General features: G+C 36.4%; 1 protein-coding gene across 1 annotated transcript; it reads right to left on the reverse strand.

Annotated features, from left to right (window-relative positions):
• Positions 1 to 2,082: 2,082 nt before the first annotated feature.
• LOC147398205 (histone chaperone ASF1B-like) lies at positions 2,083 to 5,168 on the reverse strand. Its single transcript, XM_086448953.1, has 3 exons — positions 4,878 to 5,168; positions 2,953 to 3,068; positions 2,083 to 2,851 (listed from the first exon to the last, which is right to left on the reverse strand). The coding sequence occupies exons 1-3, from the start codon at positions 4,984 to 4,986 to the stop codon at positions 2,498 to 2,500; spliced, it is 579 nt and encodes a 192-aa protein (XP_086305079.1). The 5' UTR covers positions 4,987 to 5,168; the 3' UTR covers positions 2,083 to 2,497.
• Between the last annotated feature and the right edge of the window lie 20,885 nt (positions 5,169 to 26,053).

Below are 26,053 nucleotides of genomic sequence, written 5' to 3' on the forward strand. Positions count from 1 at the left end.
AATAACAAGACAAGATGTTTAGAGAGGTAGAGGTCCATAGAATTTTAAGTGGAAAAAATAAGAAGTTTTCTAAAAGCAATTAACATGATGTTGAAAAAGAAATTTTGATGATGTGGTGGAATAGATTTCACATAATTTATCATGGGATTGAAGAGCTTGAAGATGATAGAATTCTTGGAGAAAAATAAACAATTTTTGGATAGAGGTTGTTTTCATTAGTCTATATGAAAAGAACGAGGTCAAGATGCATATCATCAGTTTGAAAACATAAGGGTATGTCAAATATTTTACCAAAATTGGAGGGGTATACTTAAATTACACTTTATTTGTTTATAAGATTATATTGTCACACCAAATATTTTACCTTGCACTCCAAAATGAAATAAAATACAGCAAAATAAGCTTTCAATTTTGTTAATCCCTCCCTGCCTATTTGTCCTAATTCACCTTCCACCCATTATCCTGCATCCACTGATATACATTAATTTGAGCCAGGACTAGGGATACAAACCTAACCTTTGACTCCATGGTTCGGCTCATTTTTTCTTGGCCATATAGATTAGTGGGCCTCGTCTTGGAGTTGCAAAACCTGGCCCAAATCAAGCCCAAATAGGCCTGCCAGAACCCCCTTCTATTACCAAGAATCCTTGTATTTTTTTATTTTTTTAACCAAAACCAATCATCTCTTTGCTCTTCAACTTCTATGGTAAATTATTTGTAATCTTCTACACCTTAGCTCCAATCCATCGTTTTCAAGGTTGCTTTAATCCCTTATTTCTATCCAAAATCCTACTTCAAAAATTGTATCTTGTTCTTGAGGATTGAAGGTTGAAGTAGATAGAATTTTGTTCCATGACCTCCATGTAACATTCAAAAATAGGATCAGATGTCACATGGATGTAGAGCACACAATTTAATAACTTGAAAAAAAACTACATAAAATATATCATTGGATTTGAACTTTAGATTTGGGATTTTGGTGACTTCAATCTTCAAAGTCTTGGATCAAGCCCAAAAAAAATAGTTTTTCTTTCGAGTTTTTTTTTTTTTTTAATCTAATATTGGCCATGAACTTGAAAGGACTATGGTGTTATTGACAATCCGCGTGAGCCTAATAATTCATCCTAGCAATGGTGGGATTGTGGGAAGATTATTGAAATGTTGAAGATATGGGCTTTTAGATCAATTTTCATTAACCTATTGAAAACTCTAGGGTAACTCAAAACCTTAAGACCATTTTGACATAGGACCAATGTATGGGCGAGTAATGGGTCGGGATCAGGCTCTAATATTGTAACACAACCCTACCAAAGACCCTTGAGTTCAAGGTCTTGGGTAAATATTATTTCCCTTCATCTTCAACCCTAAATTCTATCTACTTCAACCTTCAAACATAATAGAATTTTTGATAGAAAAATTAAGGGTTATGTTGAAGTCAGAAACATACGGTTGAAGATGAGGTTGAGAATGGATATAAAATTATTTACCATTAAGGTTGAAGTTGACTGATCTTTGGTAGAAAAATCAAGGTTTCTAGCCAAAGATTGAAGATGTGGAATTTAAATCGTTTTTATTAGTCTATAAGAGAAGACAAAGGTCAAGGGGGCATGCAATCAGTTTGAAAACACGGGGATGTCTTAAATATTCACCAAAGAGTTGAGGGCTATGCCTAAATCACCCACTAAAATTGGAGATGCAACATAGGGCTTAGAGGTTAAGAGATGCATTTTTGTATTCTTCAGCAAAGTATAAAAAAAAGCTTGACTTTCTCATCAAAGGCACTTGACTCACAAGACATGGGTGGTGGGTCTTCTTCTCCGACACCAATGGACAATGATACCTACAAAAAACACTATGACGCTCAAGTCCAATAAAGAATAAATGTAATCTCAAACTTACATCATCAAAGATGATTGACTTACCTTTCATTGTTCGTACGTATTTATATACCATGCTCTTTAGACCATTTCAGATGAAATGATATCGCTGATCAGCTTCACCAATGGAGGCTATCCATGCTAGATCAACGCAGAAACTAAGTTTAGAACTGTTACAATTCCGTTCACCATGATCTTAGAGAACACACCACAAATGTCAATCTCTCATTGGTCATATGATTTTTTTGACCATTTTAGAAACCATTTTACAACCAAATGTTCACAAGCTTGTAAACAAAAACTCAAAACTCAAGTTTTTTGAAACTTTGTAACCCAAAGCATATGGTACAAAACAATTTCAATAAACACTCATAATTCTTTGTCAAAGTAATGTAACACCAACAACATTGTTGTAACTAAAATGCATGATGGATAGATGAAGAAAGTACCAAATGTTCACAACCTTGTAAGCAAACCCAAAACTTGAGTTTCTCATCTAACCCAACATACATAAAGCAAATGGTACAAAACAAATTCAATGAACACTCATAATTCTTTGTCGAAGTAATGTCACACCTACAACATTGTTGTATAAACAGTTTTAACTTTTGTTGGAAAATTCAAGACTCTGGTCCATCGGAAGGATGATCAGGTGAAGGTGGCTTTACCTCATTTTCATTGCTTTCAGGAGGATGATCAGGTGAAGGGGATTCTTGTCCATTCTCATTGATTTCCGGTTGGAAATTTATAGGAAACTTCGTAACTCGGGGCTTGTCGGCCAAAATGTTTCTTTGGACCTTGTTGAGTAACACCTTCTGAGGCGGTTCTTCTCTAAGTTGTTCATCTTCATAATCATTGTTCACATAGTATCCTACTCTTATGAACTCCTGACCCACATATGAGCAAGTCAACAGCAGCACAGTTACACCAATAATATCCTCTTCACGGATCTTTGATGGATCCGGAGGGTCTGCCTGGCAACATGTCCACAAAGCGTCCATATCAGTCTAGATAGTATAAGTAAATTAATAGAATAAAGCCAATTTTTAGATTTAGTTTAGTCATTGGGGTTTGCCTGGAAGACAAAACGATAATTGCCAACATTAACGGGCCCAACGAGAACGCTCTCTAAGATTTGGTCATAGGTCTCATCCTCGGCAGATCCTACATATATCAGTTTCCATTCCAAATCTGTCATGGAATGACAAGGAAAAAAATTATTACAACCTGGAAAAATATCAGAGCCACACCCAAATTAACAAGATCATACATCGATACAGGTCGCAGAGCATTTTTCACTTCAAGTGAAAGCAACTACATCAGAATTTGAAGAAAATAAATTCAAAATCTCAATCGATAAGACAAAATGAACTATTCAAAGATTAAAAACTAAGGAAAAAAAAAAAAGCGAAACTACCCATGCAACCAAATTTTAACTCCTTGCCCTTAGAGATGCCTATAGAAAAAATGTAGAATGCAAAAAGAGGTATTGGATAAAATCTGTTTGCATAAAGGGTCTAAGAAACAACATTTCACTTATGATTTGAACATATTGAACTAAAAATCAAGTGAAATAGAGAAATTTGCGTTGAAAAATCCAAATATGCTTATATCCAATGTCATGAATAACAATTACTTCCAATACACGCAAAGCTCTACCATAGCTCTTGAACCACTTTAAGAGTGAGGTGAACACATTTAGGGAGCCTGGAAAGATAAATATCAAAGAATCTTCAAACCTAAAGCGAAAAAGTCCTTTTTACCCACCTGATGGAAATCTCAAGATAACTAGGTGGACTCAAAAGATATTTGTAACTGTAAATATGCTAAGAAAAACGTAAAACTAACATGGAAGAAAACCCAAATTAAGGATGGTGAGAGTTAGATTTGTATCAACACTCTAATGGAATCTCTGAACAAGTCAAAATTGGAAGTGTCCTTGGAAAAACCTAGGCCTCTACAAAATGAAAATGAGACCAATCATGCTTTATGGACCAAAATTTTGGGCAAACAAGAAACATGTACATAAAATATATTAGTTGCAGAGAAAGAGAAGTTGAGATGGATGAGTTAAAAGACTAGGAAAACTAAAATAAGAAATAAATATGTCTGAGAGAAATTAAGAAAAAGACCAATAAGGGCTAAATAATAGAAAGTCGGATGGGAAGGACTAAGGAGCACTTTGATTAGATATAGATTGAAGGTTCAACAAGAGGAGAGGAAAGAAAAAAATGACATGGATTGGATAGAAAGGCTGTAAGTCACTTGACTTGACAAAATGTGAAGCTCTAATTAGTCATAGAAAAATATGATTTGTTTTTTTGACCCCAACCATTTATGAGGCATCGATGATACTGGTAGCATGGTCTTAAATCTCGCCAAGAGTGAGATGATTTAGGTGAGTCAGCTTGGTCCCAAAGGCATCCAAGGATGATTTCCACAAAGACTCAAACTTCACAATGACTCATACAAGACCCAAATCAAGCCATCCAAAATCTCAGCTGATTCTTGAGAACCCAGCTGAGTTGACTGAATTTTGGGGTTGTTTTCACATAAATATAATTGATTTCTAAGAATTTAAATGTTTGTCATCTACATATAATGATTTGTGATTGACCATCCATTAGTCCAGTTTACATCAAAAAATAGTTATTATTTAAATATATTTATCAAACCCATTAAGAAACATCACAAATCCGCACCCCAAACTATTACCAACTAACATCTCACCACTTCTATTATAAACCACAAAACATTTTCCAAGTTTGATTTCTCTTCATTAAGAAAAAAGTCAGATTTTCCAACAAGAAAAATCACATTTGGTTTAAAAATAATAATAATTAATTTCATTACTCTGTTATCCTTGCTGGACCTCCAATCCACAATTTGTTAAAAAAAAAATTAAAAATAAATCAGAAACGTCAAATTTCGAGATGATCGAACACATCTGAATCCCCAAGAAATTGGGAAAATTGAATGCAAAAATAAATAAATAAATACCGTCTTTGAGAGGAATCAAACATTCGTAAGAGATTTCAAACTGAAAAGGATTGAGAAACGCAGTTGGATTGTCTAAGACAGTAACGTTGGTTATGTTCACGGCGCTCATTGTCTTCTTGAGAATCGAAAACTACCTTCCTTCGATAAAATAAATTAAAAACCCTAGATTGCAGAACACTCATTCGAATACCAGAAACCCTAACATAGAGAATCATCAAAGGTAGTTTAATTTTTTCAATTGGGCGGCAGATTTGAACATTAATGTCGGTCTCTCGTCTCGTGACTCTCTTCCCGCCCTACAAAATACCGAGTTGACTCTTCTGAGTCTTACTGTATCGGACCAATCAAATCATTTTAAAACTAGAGAGCTACTAGTGCCACACTAACGTTTACTAATGCAACGTTGATTTCTATATGAATCGCAAACAATCGTACACAGTTTGTGTGCATAACTCTCTAAAATTATTATATTTAAAGAGAGTTGCTATTGGCACACTAACTTTTTACTTATTACGCCCCAACTTCTTAAATTATTTATCACACCCTGCTTTGAGATTAAAACACACCATTCAAACATTACAAAAGTTTGGTTCAATTTTTTATTTTATTTTATTTTTATTGGTAAGTTTAATTCGAATGATTACTTTAACATTTTTAAAAAAAAAAAACATAAATTCATTCAAATAACTTTAGTAATTTTTTATATTTAGGATTAGGATTAGGCTAATATAGTATCTTAAATCTAAAGAAGAGAGAGAATTTCTATTGGCACTCCAACTTTTACTTTTTATAAATCATTAATATATTTTTTTTAATTGGGGAGTAAAAAGTAAAAGTTGGGGGATTCCAATAGCAACTCTCTATTTAAATAATTAATATTTTTTCTTATTAAAAGGTTTTTAGTAGATGTTTAATCATAAAATGTTATTTTTTATAAATAAATAAAAATTAATAGATACAAAATCAATAAGCGTAAGGCGTAATGACAAATGCATTCCTTAAAAAAGGGAGAGGTCTTCAGTTCAAGCCCCCTCATTAGCCATCCACTAGTCAATGGACGGGATCGAGCTGGGTTTGATGAGCTCTAACCCAATCTCAAGGAGACAGGCCATTCTCTAATCTACCTTAAACCTCTATCAGACTTTAGTAGATCAAACCCTAGTCTTATCCACCACGTTCGAGCTTTGTTTCAAATTTGATAATAATAAGTAAACAGAGTACTTACATACGATTCTAGAAAACTTGCAAAAATTAGTTAGTAAAAGGACATATATCATTTTAGAAGACAAAAAAGTCAAAAAATTCAAATTTTCATGTAACACCCCAATTTGAACGGGCCCTTACTCGAAAGGGCCTAAAAATACACATTTTTTCAATAAAAATTGTCAACGGGCCTCAAAAGTCCAAATCAATCGAAATATAACATTTTGATCCAATCAAGGCCCTTAAGACCCCATAAGGGTCTAAGGGGGCCCACCAAAAGGATTCGGCCTATCCAACGCTTTCCCAATATTCGCTGTGTCATTCCCAAAATCAAAAATGACGAATTCTCAATGAAATTATCCGACGGGCCTAAAAAATCCGATTTGCCAACACGTGGCATTTCGATTAATCCAAAAATTCCTAAAAAGAAAAAAAAATGTAAAATGAGACTTGGGACCATCTCCACCTTCCTTACCCCTCACCGCTCCGCTCCGAATCCGAAGAAATTCTAAACCCGCCTAAGGCCCATAAACCTTCAACACTCACAAATTACATTTCTCACCTTATCCCCAAACCTAAATCCAATCCCACACCACCTAAAACCTAAAACGTACCCACCCTCAAAAATCCAATCCAAAACAAATCATACCCAATCCAATAACCCAAAATCATTCCATAACCCAAGCCCAATACACTACAAAGCCCACAAACCTTTATCCATATCTAATTCACATCAAACCCATAATTCTAACCCACAAACCACTACCCACATCAACCAATCACCATCTTGATAATTAAATATGACACATGTCATCACCCTATTTCACCTCCCTCATTCAACTACCTACCCCAGTAATTTTCTTTAAACCTCATCTACCCACACATCAACCTATCACTTTTTCTCTAAAAAATCACATCAACCCACATCTCCTCCTAATCTATCATCATCATACCTCCCCATAATCTACCATCATCATTTCCTATAAACCTCTCTCTACAACCTAAACCTACACCCATCCTCTCAAATCAAACATTGAATTTCTCCCATCAATTAAATCTAAACCCCTAACCTCCACACATCTTGCCACATGTCACCATCTCCCCCACCTTCCCAACCACCATCTTACACCATCTATTCTCTTAAACTAAACACCACTCAATCAATCAACCATTCTCTTAAACACCCATCATCTCACCTCACCAAACACTCCACCCAAATAATTTGGGTAAGATCCAAACCATTTGGATCAAAATACAACTCATTTACCTTCATTACATAATTACCCATCTCCCAATCCCTAATTTCATACCACCCACATTTAAAACATATGCCATTCACTACTCTCTCCCCACTTCACCCCATTATATCCCTCAAACCATCCTCAAACATCTATAAATACCCCCTCTCTCTCTTTCCAAAAGGCCCCTAACTCTCACTACAAAAATTCTCCTCCCAAGTCTCACAAAAAATATATATATATTACATTCCACTTAATTCTCTCATCGTCTCTTTTCTACTCCTTCAATTACACAAAAAAATAATATTTTCCTAAACTACTAAGAACCTTAGAAGACATTGAAAAAGAAGAAAAAGAAAAGCAAGGAAAGAAAAAAGGAAGCATCAAGGTGGGTGCAACAAAATATCCCCCCCCCTCTCTTTCTCTCTCTATCATCTCTTCCTCCCTCTTCTATTATCCCCTCTTCTCTTTATTTTATTTTAAATGGACTTAGGATGAATGGTCCTCAAGACAAAGGTTTATAAGGATCATCCTCTTCAATGGGATAATCCTATAATAAAGTCAAAAACAAACCCCTACTTAGGGTACAAATGCACGACACATGACACTTTGTTTTTATTTTTGTATGTTTAATCAAAATGACCGAGTTGAGTTGAGGTTACCGCCACTTGGTGGGGAGAAAAGGGTGCCTAACACCTTTTATTTTCTCCAACAGAGCCGCTTACCCCGAATCTCAAGGTTTGATTAGTTCTTATCCATCGTGAGTGACATGCCAAAAATGTCACTTTTTAGAAAAATGTGCATCGGGTGACCATTCACACCCACTTACAAAATGAATGGTGGCGACTCCAATCCTTAGTAGATGTGGTCGTCGTAATAAAAAATCACATGTCTACAGCTTGGCGACTCCGCTGGGAGCTAAGGCTCTACCCTCGTGTCAACTCGATCATTTTGAAAAAAAAATTCAAAATATTCTTATTTGCAAGCTAACATTATTTGTTGTATTTATTTTTAAGTGGGTTTCTTTTTCTTTATTTACTCCCTTTGATTAAAAAAAATTTGTTTTTTTCCTTTAGTTATCCGATTATGATTCTTTTAAGCATGCATATTATCAAAAACAAAATGAAAAAAAAAAAATTTTTTGCCCAAGCCAAAAATTAGAGGCAATGTCCCTCAAAATGAGTATAAAAAAAATGTTTTTTTTTTTTTGCCGAATGGACAATCGAACTTAAACTGATTATAACTTTCTCGTCCAATCTCTGATTAACTATTATTGCATATCGATTTGGGGTAGAATAAAACTTTCTTCCAAATGTGACAAAGTCAACAAGATTTTGACAAGTCGAAACCAGTTTTGGAGTTCGTTTACTATAGTTTACACTAACATTTTTGTTTGACATCTTGTAGGAATACAAAATAAGTTTTAAAAAAAAAACATAAGAAAATTTTTGGCCCAAGCCAAAAATCAGAGGCAATGTGCCTCAAAATGAGCACACACAAAAAAAATATCAAAAAAAAATTTTAATTTTTTTTTGTGCTCAGTTTGTTCTTTACGTCAGTCTTGACAACTTTCCTCTTGAACTTCATTTTTGTTTTGAGTTTTAAAATTTCAAAAGATCAAACGGATCACTTTTCGTTAACTTAGGGCGTACCACTCGCCACTTTTTGATTAATCAAAATGACAATTCAAAGCGATCATCGGTTGGACCATAAAAAAATAAAAATAAAAAAGAAAAGTCCTTTTATGATTAGTTCATTCGAAAAAAAAAATGATGAAAAAAATTGATTGGTTGATACTTAACTACGAATGTGTTATCCTTGTGGACTAATTATCTGAAAAGCCATAGTTTCTATAGACATATTTTCAATGCGCTTACATGATCTTAATACGGATGTAATGGACTTTGTATTCTTTGAGCTATATGGCATCCATGTAGGAATGGTTTGATTTGGCCAACGGGCCCACTCATCTGAAAAATGCCCTGGGCACTCCCTATCCTATTTACACACACCACTAGCATGTTTACTTTACTACACTGCACGCTTGCATGTCCCTAATAACCAACGTGGCACTAGTGCGTGGTCCGATCTCCTCGAAGATGCGACGTCATTCATGAAAATGACAAGTCCAATCACGTACCGTAAGGTATATAAAATTGGGGCATCAGTACCGTTTGATCGGGTGATTCTGAAAGGTATATTGATGCACCCATGTTAGAGCGACCTGAGCGTTTGTCCTATTGTAAGCCGCACAGTCACATGTCCCGATTGCCAACGTAGTACTAGTACGTGGTCGGTCCCCTTGCGGGATGCGAAAATCATTTATGAAATATACAACTCTAGACTCATACCTATACGGTATATCAAAGTAATCTAATTGCACTTCTTAGTCAAAATCAGTGCCTAAGCGAGATCCTACCCCGTCGTACCACGGTACTAGGGGGATAGACGATGTCTATTCTAGATGAGAGGTGACTTAAGAGTGCCCTTACTCAGCATCGTGCACCACCTCTCAACTGGGGATTAAATTGGTTGTTTTTTTACTTCAGAGATTTGAATTTGAGACTTAGATTATCACCTATACGGTATATCAAACCAAGTCACCACGTACCGTCTGATTGAGTATGCTCAAAAGGTATATAGGTGTACTTGGGCATGTGTAGCCAGATAAATTGCATTGTACGTAGTAAACCTAGAGTCTAGAAACCTTCCTATAAATCATTACTCGAACTTATAGTAGGTGTTCCCGGGTTGCTTTTCGAAAGTGGACATTAAAAATTATTGAGATCAGGAAGTTACGATTTTATCTTCAAGATAATCAAACTATTTGTTTAAATTGATTCAAAACTATTATATCAATGGGTAGACCAACCCAATAAAGAATCCATTTTAAATTTGGTAGTGATGCACAATGAACCAGTTCATCTCGATTTAACGATCACGATGGGCCGGACCATTTAACTCAAAATGACGTTCAAGTTCTTTTTTCTCTAATTCGCGTCCCAACCCATTTCAAGAGAAGAAAAATATTTTTTTAAAGAAAAGAAAAGGAAAAATGATTTGCAAAAGATTTATTGTTTGCACAAAAAAAAAACTTACAAAGATATGTTTTGCATGGACCTTGGAAATGTATTGAAATATTCTTTTGTGTCAACTCAAGATGCTAGTTGCAGGCAATAACCCAATTAACCAGTTGGTCAAAACAACCATCACGGGGATGCACAAAGTAGAAAAATTCAACTTTGAAAAATTCATGTTGAGATGTGTCCTGTACTTCCATGAATTTAAGATAGATTGGAATCTTTTGCGCACTATGGCTAATCGTTGGAACCCTTATCTTCACATCTTCCACATTGGGCATATGCACTTGTGTCCTACTCATGAAGATTATTGTGGCATCATGGGGATATCTACTTCAGGTCCTCTAGTTAAGCCTTCATTGAAGACATGATATTCTGGTGACCTCGCCACAAGCTTAAACATTTCAAAAGAAGAAGCTAAGGCCCTAGTCCGTAACAGAAGATTGGATTTGGTACCCTTATTGAGTCCATACCACTCCCGCAGTCATCCCATCAATGTTAAACCAGAAGCTTGGAGAGCCACTAGAGACTATCGGTTGTGTTTAAGAATCTTAGCCCAATACATACTGACCTCCAAAAGTGAGGGTCAAAGTGTCCTTGAGTCTTTCATAGACATAACTTTCCAACTCTCCAAAAAAGTCAATCCTGTACCTCTCATTCTAACTAAAACCTTCTCAGGTCTAGATGCCATAAAAAATGGTGTGGGAAGGGGTTTCAAAGGAAGCCCTCACCTACTTTATATGTGACTTTGTGATCGTCTTAAAATTATTGACATTCCTTCAACCCTCGAGTATAGGCCAGAGCACTTTTCCAAAAGAAACATGTTAGTGCGTCACAACTCAGTCAAGGCTTAGAGCAAATGGTTGGATTCTCGCCTTGCCCGTCATATTGGTTTGAAATGCCCTTGGTGAATAGCTGACTACCTTGTTTTAGGTACTAAAGAATCCTATTATGTCCGTTTGATTGGACTGAAGAAGACATCTTTTTACCAACCTGCCTTAATACCAGAACAGTACAAAATGCCTATAGAATTTTCGCTGCCTCAACCCAAAGAATTCTTTTCTCCCGAATCATTGACTGAAAAGTTAGTGCATATCATTGAGAAGGCTTGGAACAAGCGCACCTTAGGATATCTAGATGAACCAGTAGAATTCAAAGAGCTAGTCGTTAGAACCAAAAGAAACAAGCCTAATTGTCCTAGCAATCCTAATGACAATCAAAACAAAGCCAAGCGTCTATGTAAAAAAATCTAAGTCAGAGTTATTGAAAGTTGTTATAAAAATCTTAGTTGTCAAATAATTTTCAATAGTTTAATAAAATTTCCTGTAGTTTCTTTGTGAATAATCATGGCATAAATGAATTATTTAATGAGTTGGTATACAAAATTCAATCTCAGGACCGAAATGTTATCAAAGGGATAACACAGCAATTGATAATCCACCTCGAATGGGTCCACGACCCATATCCATCTCAGATTGGGTCCATGACCCATATCCAATTTTGAATCAAGCCCATGACCCATCAATAATCTAACAAGAATGACAACCAATCAAACAACTCAACTTGTTTCAGTTAATCTACTTTTACAAAATGTCATACCAGCTCCGTGCTGATGGAATTTGTTTTTCAAAAGTTTTACCGACTCTGTGTCTATGCCAGCTCCTTGCTGATGAAATTATTCTTAAATTTTATCGACTCCGTGTCGATACCAGCTCCGGCTGATGTAATTCTTTTTATAATTAAAAAAACTTTATCGACTCCGTGCTGATGTAATCATTTTTAATTTTATCGACTCCGTGTCGATACCAGTTCCATGCTGATGAAATCATTTTAATTTTTATCGACTCCATATCGATGCTAGCTCTGTGTTGATGTAATCATTTTTAATTTTACCAACTCCGTGTTGATGCCAGCTCCGTGCTGATAAAATCTTTTTTAAATTTTACTGACTTCGTGTCGATGCCAGCTCCGTGCTGATGAAATCTTTTTTAAATTTTTACCGACTCCGTGTCGATGCCAGCTTCGTGTTGATGTAATCATTTTTAATTTTACCAATTCCGTGTCGATGCCAGCTCCGTACTGATGAAATCGTTTTAATTTTTATCGACTTCGTATCGATGCTAGCTTTGTGCTGATGTAATCATTTTTAATTTTACCAACTCCGTGTCGATGCCAGCTCCGTGCTGATGTAATCATTTTTAATTTTACCGACTCCGTGTCGATGTCAACTTCGTGTTGATGAAATCGTTTTAATTTTTACCGATTCCGTGTCGATGCCAGCTCTGTGCTGATGTAATCATTTTTAATTTTACCAACTCCGTGTCGATGCTACCTCCGTGCTGATGAAATCATTTTTAAATTTTATCGACTCCATGTCAATGTCAGCTCTGTGCTGATGAAATCTTTTTTAAATTTTTATCGACTCCGTGTCGATGTAGACTCCGTGTTGATGTAATCATTTTTAATTTTACAGATTTCGTGTCGATGCCACCTCCGTACTGATGAATTTGTTTTAATTTTTACCGACTTCGTGTCGATGGCAGCTCTGTGCTGATGTAATCATTTTTAATTTTACCAACCCCGTGTCGATGCTAGCTCCGTGCTAATGCAATCATTTTTAATTTTACCAACTCCGTGTCGATGCCACTTTCGTGCTGATGAAATCATTTTAATTTTTACCGACTCCATGTCGATGCCAGCTCTATGTTGATGTAATCATTTTTAATTTTACCAACTCCATGTCGATACCAGCTCCATGCTGATGAAATTGTTTTTAAATTTTACCGACTCCGTGTCGATGCCACCTCCGTGCTGATGAAATCTTTTTTAAATTTTTATCAGCTCCGTGTCGATGCCAGCTCCGTGCTGATGTAATCATTTTTAATTTTACAAACTCAATGTCGATGTCAGCTCCGTGTTGATGAAATCATTTTAATTTTTACCAACTCCGTGTCGATGCCAGCTCTATGCTGATGTAATCATTTTTAATTTTACCAACTCCGTGTCGATGCTAGCTCCGTGCTGATGAAATCATTTTTAAATTTTACCAATTCCATGTCGTGCCAGCTCCGTGCTGATGAAATCTTTTTAAAATTTTTACCGACTCCGTGTCGATGCCAGCTCCGTGCTGATGTAATCATTTTTACCGATTTCATGTCGATGCCACCTCCGTGATGATGAAATCGTTTTAATTTTACCGACTTCGTGTCGATGGCAGCTCTGTGCTGATGTAATCATTTTAATTTTACCAACTCCGTATCGATACCAGCTCCATGCTGATGTAATCATTTTTAATTTTACCAACTCCGTGTCGATGCCAGCTCCGTGCTAATGAAATCGTTTTAATTTTTACCGACTCCATGTCGATGCCAGCTCTGTGCTGAAGTAATCATTTTTAATTTTACCAACTCCGTGTCGATGTCAGCTCCATGCTGATGAAATCGTTTTTAAATTTTACCGACTCCGTGTCGATGTTAGCTCCATGCTGATGAAATCTTTTTTAAATTTTTATAGACTTCATGTCGATGCCTGCTCCGTGCTGATGAATTTTTTTTTAAATTTTTACCGGCTCCATGTCGATGCCAGCTCCGTACTAATGAAATCTTTTTTAATTTTATCGACTTCGTATTGATGTCAGCTCCGGTTGATGTAATTCTTTTTCAAAATGTTTTGCCAGTCCCGTGTTGATGCCAACTTCATGTTAATGTCAGCTCCGTGCCCAAGAACTCTTTCCTTTAAAACTCGTTTACTTTAAAATAAATAACTTTACCCGACCTAATAAAACATCATGCATTTTTATTTTTAAACAAGATAGTAATGCTTGATCTTATGTACCCAAAGATGGCCAAACGAAAGAAATATAAGCAGCCAGAGGAACCTCCTTATTTCCTTAGATCTTCAATTGTTACCATGAGTACTTCCAGAGCAGCACAGCCCGCAGTGGTCGAAACGTCAGAAGTTGACGCAAGGATAGCAGCACTATTGGAAATGATTGAGAGGCAAGAAAAGATGATGAGTGTCGTGTTAGCTAACGCCAGTTTTATACAAGCCCAGACAGCACAACACCATGTGTCAGGGTCAAATCAAGATCAACCCGAGCAACCTTTGCAAGGACCACAACCACCTTGCCACCCACAATGCCAGAATACCAAGGGCCCCCGCTCTATATTCCACAGAATCAACCCCCCTGTGATCATTCCTGATGAAGAATGCGAATACAGGGCCATAGAGGCCAAAAGTGCAACAGATGAAAATTTGGCTCAACAAATCGAGTCACTGCAACAAGAAATGAGGATGAAAGGCCTCAATAAGATGAGTGTAACTCGGTTCAATGACCTCTGTTTTTACCCTAATGCTCAATTACTGGCCAAGTTCAAATGTCCAGAGTTTCAGAAGTACAGTGGGGCGGGGTGTCCTCTGTCGCACCTAAAACTATTCTACGGATCTATGTGCCAATACAGCGGCTACTGGTGCAATTGTTCCAAAGAAGCTTAACAGGGCCAGCCCTCAAATGGTTCTCTGGATTGGACCTAGCTGAAATGTTCTGGTACAATTATCGGTTCAATACGAATGTAGGTCTAGACCGGAATGACATGGCCACAATGATACGAAAGGAGACGGTGAAAGAGTATGTCCAGAGGTGGCGGGAATCTGTCTCACAAGTGAGGCTCACAATGACTTAACAAGAGATGAACACCACATTTATCTCGACCCTAGGGCATGCCTTTTATACCCATCTGGTGGGGCATACTACGGGCACATTTTCAAATCTGGTACAAGTAGCAGATCGGGTCGAGGACGGGATCCGAACCGGTTTCATATTTGATTTTACAAGTTTGAGGACAACGACAGGGATCCCCTATCAGAGAAAGCCAGTGCATGTGGCGAAGAAAAGAAAAGAGACACAGGTCAACAATGTACAACCCTGCTAACCTCTCTTTATTCAGGCACCAATTTAAAAACCACCGGCACCACAAGTCCCTTGGACGTCGATACCTCAAGTCGCCTGAGCTCCAACACCGCAGAATCCCTTTCGGACAGTTCCTCCGCAAGTACAACCAGCACCGCAGTATGGTCAAACTCAACAAGCTCAACCCAACAGGATAAACAGGGTATTCACTAGAGTGCCTATAACGCTGACAGAATTGCTTCCGATCTTGCTCAGAGGAGAGTACCACACAAAATGACTACCAAATCCAGATGCTACAAAAGGACCAGGGTATAACCCCAGCTTATTTTGTGAATTTCATATGGGTGTGAAAGCGCCCTCAATCCGCGGGGTGCGCGGATCCGCTTTTGACCCTTGAGATTTGGGAGTCGCCACCTAGTTATTGTGGTCTAGGAACCAAACTGACTCTAACATGGATAAAAAGAACTAATCTACCATAAAAAATCTGAATTCGGGGATCAAGTTACGGGGTTGGAAGGTGTTAGGCACCAACCCCGCCCGGCCAAAGCCGGTCTCTACTAACTTCCCAAATATATCACATTGCTAAAAACCTAGATAAAAAAAAAAAAAAATTTCACACCTTTCCGATAGCAAGGATTTTGCTCCCTCAGATCTGACAAAAAGAGCTCCTTGTACTGTACTCCCTTGCTTCGTTCTGTTTCCGGATTTGACTTCGGATCTCCTAGATCAAGGTATCTCCTTGTTTTTGCATCTGAACTCTTCAAGTTTGTTGTGGATTTGGGGGTGTTTTTGGAGGGATTTTAGGTGTTTTCTAGACTAAAATTGAAAGAGAGATGTTAGGTAAGGAGTTGGGGCTCCAAAACTAGGGTTTATGGGGGGCTAGGGGAGCTTCTAGACCTACTTCTCTTAGGGTTTATGATTTGATACGAAAATAGGGTGTGAGCACCTCTATTTATAGAATTTTTTTAAGGTTGATTTGGATAGAGTTAGTGTTTAATTAGAGATCTTTTAATTAGAGTTGTGTTTTAGTTAAAATTGTTTTAGGTAGAATTGTGTTTTAATTAGAATTGTTTTAGGTAGAATTGTTTTTAAGTTAGAACTCTATTAGATAGAGTTATTATTTAATTAGAATTCTATTATGACTTTTGGTCTTATTTGATTGACTTTTAATGTTTTGACTTTAGTCTTAATTGATTGACTTTTAATATTTTGACTTCAGTCTTGCTTAATTGACTTTAATTTTGACTTTAGTCTCACTTGATTGACTTTAATACTTTGACTACAGTCTTGCTTGATTGACTTTAAATTTTTGGAGAACCCCCTTCCATTATTTTTTAATTCTTTGGACCCCCAAATGGAGGGGTCCTTAAAGAAATATCCCACGAACCCTCAACAATTTTACCCGAAAGTCCGATTGATCGATTTTTTAGGTTCAAAATTTTAAATTAATTTCATCAATGTTTCACTTTAATTATTTAATATTTTATTTATTAATTTCGAATTTTTTAATTATGAAAATTGTGAAATTACCGTTTTGCCCCCGGAGAGGACTTTTCACGTTTTAAGTCGGTTTTTAATGTTCTAGGATGTTTTAGAATCGATTTTTCGTAAGGAATTCAATGGAAATATTATTTTGTGTCATTTATGAAGTTTTTTGTGTGAAATGATTGTGAACTTTATGAGGGGCATTTTCGTAATTTTGTCAATTCTTTTAAAATTGGTGAAATGATTTATTTGGTTTCGATTTGTTATTTTATGTGTTCGAGAGAGTTTTCCTAAGCGTAATGTAGGCTCTAGGGTTGTTTTGAGGTTAGGGGTATTTTGATAATTTGGTAATTTTTTAGTGATTTTTATCGTGAAGTTTCTTTTTGGTCTGCAAGATGATGATTTCTATGTTTCTGGGGTCGTATTTTCCTAGCGTAGCGTGGTTTCTAAGGTTTTGTCAATTCGAGATACCTCATCCGGATTTCTGAAACACATCTGGTAACAAAATAAAGCAATGGAATACACATCCATCATTGGGAATCATTGCAATCGGATTGACGAGTTGATTAATCAGGCGAGTGCAAAAATGGGGTGTCTACAGATGCCCCTCTTTGGCAGAGGGTTGAAGCAAACTAGATAGCAAATCTATTTTGGTAGATAGTGCGATATCTGAATGCCAAAGCTAGTGACAGTTCATTTTGCAGCCTGATTTAGCAATTCGTCGGGGTGTTCGGATCCTTGAGGGTAAAGCTCTCCCCGAATTAAAAGATTGTCAGGTCCTTGAGCGAGAGCTCTCACTGACAGTGTCAGATCCTTGAATTTTAGAGAATTCTCCCTGACTAAAAAGTGCAAGTGTGTGCACTGTGTGAAATTGAGTAAAATCTGAGTAAAACAAAACTCGAGAAAATTTGAATGATATTTGAGACAAATCTGAGCAAAAGTTGGGAGAAAGTTAAATGTCCTACTCTACCTACTCTAGGTGAAAGAGTAATAAATTTATATTTTTTTTGAGAGTCTTATTCTACCTACTCAGAGTGAAAGAGTAATGCACTAAATTTTTTTGGGAAGTTCTACTCTACCTACCTGGAGTGAAAGAGTAATGAACTATTTTTGTTTTTTTTTTTTTGGAAGTTCTACTCTACCTACTCGGAGTGAAAGAGTAATGAACTAAGCTTTTTAGAAGTCCTACTCTACCTGCCCAGGGTGAAAGAGTAATAAACTAATTTTTTTTTTGGAAAGTTCTACTCTACTCTACCTACTCGGAGTGAAAGAGTAATGAATTAAAAAATTTTTTTGGGAAGTTCTACTCTACCTACCCGGAGTGAAAGAGTAATGAACTAAGCTTTTTAGAAGTCCTACTCTACCTGCCCAGGGTGAAAGAGTAATGAACTAATTTTTTTGGAAAGTTCTACTCTACCTACTCGGAGTGAAAGAGTAATGAACTAATTTTTTAGGAGTCCTACTCTACCTGCCCAGGGTGAAAGAGTAATGAACTAATTTTTTTTTTGAAAGTTCTACTCTACCTACTCGGAGTGAAAGAGTAATGAACCAAGCTTTTTGAGAGTCCTACTCTACCTGCCCAGGGTGAAAGAGTAATGAGTAATGAACTAATTATTTTGGGAAGTTCCACTCTACCTACTCGGAATGAAAGAGTAATGAACTAATTGTTTTGGGAATCCTACTCTACCTGCCCAGGGTGAAAGAGTAATGAATTAATTATTTTGGGAAGTTCTACTCTACCTACTCGGAGTGAAAGAGTAATGAACTAATTATTTTGGGAGTCCTACTCTACCTGCCCAGGGTGAAAGAGTAATGAACTAATTTTTTTTTGGAAGTTCTACTCTACCTACTCGGAGTGAAAGAGTAATGAACTAATTTTTTTTTTTGGAAGTTCTACTCTACCTACTCAAAGTGAAAGAGTATGAACTAATTTTTTCTGGGAAGTTCTACTCTACCTACTCGGAGTGAAAGAGTAATGAACTAATTTTTTTCTTTTTTAGGAAGTTCTATTCTACCTGCCCAGGGTGCAAGAATAATGAACTAAGCTTTGAGGGAACAAACGGGGGATTAACCTCGCATTTGACTTTTTTTTTTAATAAAAAGTTGGATTTTATGAAGGTCTGGTAAATATTTTAACTCTCTTTGAATCTGAGGAGTTTTCAAAATTGCTATCAAGAGGGTAACCTTTAATGCAAAGTTAACCTTATCCTTTGGGGTTGAAATTGACCAGGCATCAGAACAAAAATGCCCCTAGTTTGACAAGGAACATTGCACTAGGGATAATTGAATATAATTTGAAAATAAATGCCCCTAGTGTAAGGGGGGAAACTGTACTCTTTAGAAAAAAGGAAGTGCCCTTGTTATGAAAGTTTGAAATCCTTGATTACCGCAAGCGCAATAAAGGTTTAACTTTTAATTTTGACTTTTTATATTGAAGATTTTGAGTCAGGCTCAAAGACATTGGAACAAAATATTTCTTTCTGAAATTCATCATAGAATTTGTTCTTTCTCCCCGTCGGTTCGCTTAGGGACATGAAACTCTTCAGATCAATCATAGACGAGATACTTGTATCCACTGAGTCTATATTTGGTTCAAACTGGGTATTGAAACTTGATCATTCGGACTTCTGATATTTCGGCTCGGGCTACCTTTTCAGCTTCTCAACTCAACGGAGATTTTCTTTTATTTTTTGATAGCTCTAAGTTTTGCCTAGATTGCCTATCCAGGTTTTCAATCTAGCGAGCATGCTCTAGCTTTTGCCTAGATCGCCTTTTTAGGTTTTCGATCTAGCGAGCTTACAATTTTTTCTTTTTTTCTTGCTTTGATTGTTGCCAAGGTCATCCTTTCAGATCTTCAACCTTGCGAGCTTACCTTAATTTTTGCCTAAGCCGCCCTTTTTGGGTTTTCAACTTAGCAAATTTTTTCTTCTTCTTCCCTTCTGAACTTCTGGAGTTGCTGTCTGATCATGCTTTGCTATCTTCCTTGACTTCTCGCACGGTACTTAGGAGGACTTTCATGGGTAAGCTTAGGACTAGGTATAAAAAGAAAGGGATTTTGAGGCTCAAAAACCCAAATGCCCCTTGTGTGACATTTCCTTTTAAATTATTTTCTTTTTCCTTGAATTTTCTTCCCCACTTTGACAATTTTTTTCTTTTGAATTTTTTTTTTAGATTTTTTCTTTGTCGGGGAATCTATTTTTATTTTTTTGATGTGGTCGGGCCTGAAGTAACTTCTCAGGTTGCCTACGTACCCCAGAATTTTGGGATCAGACCAAAACGTAGTTCGAATTTTCCCTCCCCTAGGTTAGGTGATCGGGCTGAGAAAGAAAAATGCATCATTTTTTTTTTGAAAAGGCTGCAAAGGGCTGAGAAAGGAGATAATGAACTGGGTAGTAGGAAAATTGATTCGGCCAAAGATGGCCTCCTTAAATGTAGTACCATTTGATCCGGTCAAGGTTGGTTGACTCTGGTAGTTCACTTCCATCATGATCTTGAAGTCTGACGACTTTTCCAGACAGTATTTCCTTAATGAATGAATTTCTCCAATTGGGTTCAGACTTTCTTCTATAGTCGAGGAGGAGTGTTCAATTTTCTTTGAAGTCTGATAGTTAAATCCTTGACTTGTAAATGATGAGCTTTGACCTTTTTGTCAAATGCACGGGTGACTCTTCTTAGATAAGCTTGCACATGGTACAGGGCTTTAACTCGTTTTCTTCGATCAAGTTTAATTCTTCATACTGCTGACGAACCCAATCTGTTTCTAACAAATGATTTTCCAACAAGACCCTGAGAGACGAAATTTCCATTTAAATTGGCAAGACTACTTCCATGCCATACACTAAGGAGTAGGGAGTAGCTCCAGTAGAGGATCGAATTGAAGTTCGATATGTCCATAGCGTGAATGATAATTTTTCTGACCAATCTCGATGTGATGGACACAATTTTCCTGATGATAGTCTTGAGACTCTTACTAACTGCTTCAACCGTTCCATTGATCTGAGGACGGTAGGGAGAAGATTTGTGTTTTCGGATCTTCAACTTTAAACGTAAAGTAATGATTTATGCTTTGAAGTACGACCCATTATCAGAGATCAGTTCAAAAGGTACCCCCATATCGACTGATAATATGTGATTTGAAACTCAAGATGTAGTAAGGATAGTGCTGATACATTTTATAACATCTTCTTTGATTCCATCGATATAGACGAGTATCTATTCTGTGTTGAACAACACCCAAGCTTGTACCTAACATACCCTCATATGATCACACGAACAAGTCTTTTGAAATTTCTGAGTAAATTCATTATCCCCTCGTGTTCCTTTAGGGATAAGATGGTTTCTATTTGAATCTCTTTAGGAATTATTTTTTGTTTCGAGGTCAAAGACCTTTCCTTTCTCGATTAAAGGTTGAGCCCGACTCTTATCTTCTTGTTCAGAAATGAAATCTATCAAATTATTAGTTAATTCGTTAATGCGCTCGAGGTATTCAAAAATTTCCTTTATTCGATCAATTTTAGATGGGGCAACAGACACCTCTATAGACTCGATGAACTAACTTGACTCAATAGGAAATAGTAGACTCAATCTAAGGAAGACATGACCTTGCTGGAAAAAAGGACTCGAGCTAACCCAAATGACTCATGAAAACTTAAGACAAGTACCCACACGAGTTTGATTAGGACTGAGGACTGAGATATTGCTTATAACCGGTAGGATTGAAACACGATGATCTTCAAAGAACAACTCGACGATGTTGAGAAAGTTTGAGGTCATTTCTGACTGTTGATTTGATATTGACGTTTACTCTAACTGACCGGATTTACAACCCTAGCTAGACGATGGACGATTGAGCTTAGACACAATGATAACCCTTAAACCTCTTTGAAGGTGAATTTAACCAATTTCAATGTCACCCCCTTGATAAAATTTTAAATGAACCCTGAGATTTTATTGAATTTTGTGCACCAATCCATTAAACAATTCATTAATGTAATGATTATTCAGAAAAATAATTTTATTGCACTCTTGAAAAATATTGACAAATAATGTTTTCATTGAATAACAACTTCCACAAACATATTTCAATAATTTTTCATGCAAAAATAGAATTTTTGTAAACCATTTTTTTCTGAAAAATATTTTTATTCCTTTTCTTTTTTTTAGAAAACATTTTCTTTTAGAAAACTTTTTGGGAAAGCATTTCCTTCTGGAAAATCTTATTCTTCCGGAAAATATTTTACTTTTGAAAAGTATTTCTCTTCTGGAAAGCATTTTTCTTCTGGAAAACATTTTTCTTCTTTTAAAATGGGTTTATAATCCGAATCAGAAAAAAAGTTTGAATTTCATTTTGATTCAAATGGCTCGGCTAATAATGATCGTTGGATCGAGATGGACTGGGTCAAGTTTAAAATGGATTTTTTTATTGGGTTGGTGCACCCATTTTAATTTCCAAAAACAACATTTTTGATCCTTGTGGACAATCATACACTCTGATCTATACATTCATCAATCCAAAGGTTCCATTCAATAAACAACCCGGGAACACCCACGACAAGTTCGAGTCGTGACCTACAGGAAATGTTTCTAGACTCTAAGCTTACTACGTGCAATGCATTTTTATCTGGCCACCCTTGCCTAAGCACACCTATATACCTCTCGATACGTGGTGGCTTGGTTTGATATACCGTATAGGTGATAATCTAAAACCTCAATTCACTTCTCTGAAGCTAAAAACAGCCAGTTTGATCTCCAGTTGAGAGGTGGCGCACAATGCTGAGCAAGGGCCCACTTAAATACCTCTCGTCTAGAATAGACGTAGTCTATCCCCCTCGTACAGTAGGGTACAACGGGGCAAGATCTTTCTTAGGCACCGGTTTTGACCAAGAAGTGCAATTGATATACTTAGACTATCTTTTATACCTACGGGTACGAGTCAAGAGTTGTAGCTTTCATAAATGGTTTGGCATCCCACGAGGGGACCGACCACGTACTAGTACTACGTTGGCAATCGGGACATGTGACTGTGTGGCTTACAATAGGTCAAAGGCTCAGGTCGCTCCAGCCTGGGTGCATCAACATACTTCTCAGAATCACCTGATCAGATGGTATTGATGCCCCCAGTTTGATATACCCTAAGGTACGTGACTGGAGTTGTGGGTTTCATGAATGACGTCGCATCTCCGAAGAGACCGGGCCACGCACTAGTGCCACGTTGGCTAAATGGGACGTGTAAGTGAGTAAAACATTAAACGTGCATGTGGTGTGTGCAAAACAGGGTGGGGTGTGCCCGGGACCTTTTTCAAACAAATGGGCCCATGATCCAATCAAACCAATCATACATTTAATCAAAATCAAAATCATTCAAATCATATGAATATTCAATTAAGATCACATTATTCCATCACATAAGCACATTAACATTACGATCAACATCAATCATGTATTTCAAGCAAGATCATGGTAAATTAATCAATAAATATGGCATATGATAATGATCAAACAAACATTGCAATAGGCATAATTTTTATAATTTTTAAGGTCCAATCAATGATCACTTTTGGGTGATCCAAAATAAATCGAGATTCCAATAGGTGTTACATTGATGATAGAATGACAATGGTTGAGATGAGCTCACTCTCAAGAACATTAATTGTGCCAACATTAGATAAATTCAGATTTCTGTGAATTAGGAAAATACAATCTGAACTTGCATCGATGATATCTAAGGCTCCCGATAACGAAATCGAGTGAATTCAAGTTCTAAATTAATCTACTCGATGAGATCTACATTTTATTAGTAGGTGTCCAGACTTAGTTCTCACCAGAATGTTCTGTAAAAACGTTTTAACGTTGCTGTCCCAACTTTCATTCAGAAATAATTCCAGATTTACAGATTGAACTTGCATCGATGATATCTAAGGCTTCCGATAACGAAATTGAGTGAACTCAGATTCTAAATTAATCTACTCGACGAGATCTATGTTTTATTAATAGGCTCCCAGACTTAATTCTCACTAGAATATTCTCTAAAAAAGTTTTAACATTGCTGTCCCAACTTTCATTCAGAAATAATTCCAGATTTACAGATTGAACTTGCATCGATGATATCTAAGGCTTCCGATAACGAAATTGAGTGAACTCAGATTCTAAATTAATCTACTCGACGAGATCTATATTTTATTAAGAGGTTCTCAGACTTAATTCTCACTAAAATATTCTCTAAAAACGTTTTAATATTTCGGTCCAACCTTCATCATTCCATCATTTTCATAGGTCAAATTGAATCTTTCATTATTTAGGGGTCATCAAAAAGTGATCCTTAATTGGAAAAAAAAAATGCAATACCCAAAATCATCTACAATCAAGACAAAAAATAAATAAACAGAAAAAATAAATAAAATAAATCCAACTAAATAATAAAAAAATCTAGGTCATCTTGGCAATGCTCCCATACTTGGGGTTTTTCAAGTTTGATCCTCAATAGTCCCCAGTGGAGTCGCCATGAAAGCGCCCTCGATCCGCGGGGTGCGCGGATCCGCTTTTGACCCTTGAGGTTTGGGAGTAGCCACCTAGTTATTGTGGTCTAGGAACCAAACTGACTCTAACATGGATAAAAAGAACTAATCTACCATAAAAAATCTGAATTCGGGGATCATGTTACGAGGTTGGAAGGTGTTAGGCACCAACCCCGCCCGGCCAAAGCCGGTCTCTACTAACTTCCCAAATATATCACATTGCTAAAAACCTAGATAAAAAAAATAAAAATTTCATACCTTTCCGATAGCAAGGATTTTGTTCCCTCAGATCTGACAAAAAGAGCTCCTTGTACTGTACTCCCTTGCTTCGTTCTGTTTCCGGATTTGATTTCGGATCTCCTAGATCAAGGTATCTCCTTGTTTTTGCATCTGAACTCTTCAAGTTTGTTGCGGATTTGGGGGTATTTTCGGAGGGATTTTAGGTGTTTTCTAGACTAAAATTGAAGGAGGGATGTTAGGTAAGGAGTTGGGGCTCCAAAACTAGGGTTTATGGGGGGCTAGGGGAGCTTCTAGACCTACTTCTCTTAGGGTTTATGATTTGATACGAAAATAGGGTGTGAGCACCTCTATTTATAGAATTTTTTTAAGGTTGATTTGGATAGAGTTAGTGTTTAATTAGAGATCTTTTAATTAGAGTTGTGTTTTAGTTAAAATTATTTTAGGTAGAATTGTGTTTTAATTAGAATTGTTTTAGGTAGAATTGTTTTTAAGTTAGAACTCTATTAGATAGAGTTATTATTTAATTAGAATTCTATTATGACTTTTGGTCTTATTTGATTGACTTTTAATGTTTTGACTTTAGTCTTAATTGATTGACTTTTAATATTTTGACTTCAGTCTTGCTTAATTGACTTTAATTTTGACTTTAGTCTCACTTGATTGACTTTAATACTTTGACTACAGTCTTGCTTGATTGACTTTAAATTTTTGGAGAACCCCCTTCCATTATTTTTTTAATTCTTTGGACCCCCAAATGGAGGGGTCCTTAAAGAAATATCCCACGAACCCTCAACAATTTTTCCTGAAAGTCCGATTGATCGATTTTTTAGGTTCAAAATTTTAAATTAATATCATCAATGTTTCACTTTAATTATTTAATATTTTATTTATTAATTTCGAATTTTTTAATTATGAAAATTGTGAAATTACCGTTTTGCCCCCGGAGAGGACTTTTCACGTTTTAAGTCGGTTTTTAATGTTCTAGGATGTTTTAGAATCGATTTTTCGTAAGGAATTCAATGGAAATATTATTTTGTGTCATTTATGAAGTTTTTTGTGTGAAATGGTTGTGAACTTTATGAGGGGCATTTTCGTAATTTTGTCGAATTCTTTTAAAATTGGTGAAATGATTTATTTGGTTTCGATTTGTTATTTTATGTGTTCGAGAGAGTTTTCCTAAGCGTAATGTAGGCTCTAGGGTTGTTTTGAGGTTAGGGGTATTTTGGTAATTTGGTAATTTTTTAGTGATTTTTATCGTGAAGTTTCTTTTTGGTCTGCAAGATGATGATTTCTATGTTTCTGGGGTCGTATTTTCCTAGAGTAACGTGGTTTCTAAGATTTTGTCAATTCGAGAAACCTCATCCGGATTTCTGAAACACATCTCGTAACAAAATAAAGCAATGGAATACACATCCATCATTGGGAATCATTGCAATCGGATTGACGAGTTGATTAATTAGGCGAGTGCAAAAATGGGGTGTCTACAGGGTGCACCGGGGCACTCTAC

This window comes from Akebia trifoliata, chromosome 7 (assembly GCF_017979445.1).
Source record: "Akebia trifoliata isolate Shusen 1 chromosome 7, ASM1797944v1, whole genome shotgun sequence".
NCBI classification, from domain to species: domain Eukaryota; kingdom Viridiplantae; phylum Streptophyta; class Magnoliopsida; order Ranunculales; family Lardizabalaceae; genus Akebia; species Akebia trifoliata.

Coding starts and splice junctions, on each gene's coding strand:
- LOC147398205 (XM_086448953.1), bottom strand. CDS start 4,986: ATGAGCGCCGTGAACATAACCAACGTTACTGTCTTAGACAATCCAACT. Junction 3,069..4,877: donor TTTGATTCCTCTCAAAGACG/GTATTTATTTAT, acceptor ATTCCATGACAG/ATTTGGAATGGAAACTGATA. Junction 2,852..2,952: donor ATTATCGTTTTGTCTTCCAG/GCAAACCCCAAT, acceptor ACATGTTGCCAG/GCAGACCCTCCGGATCCATC.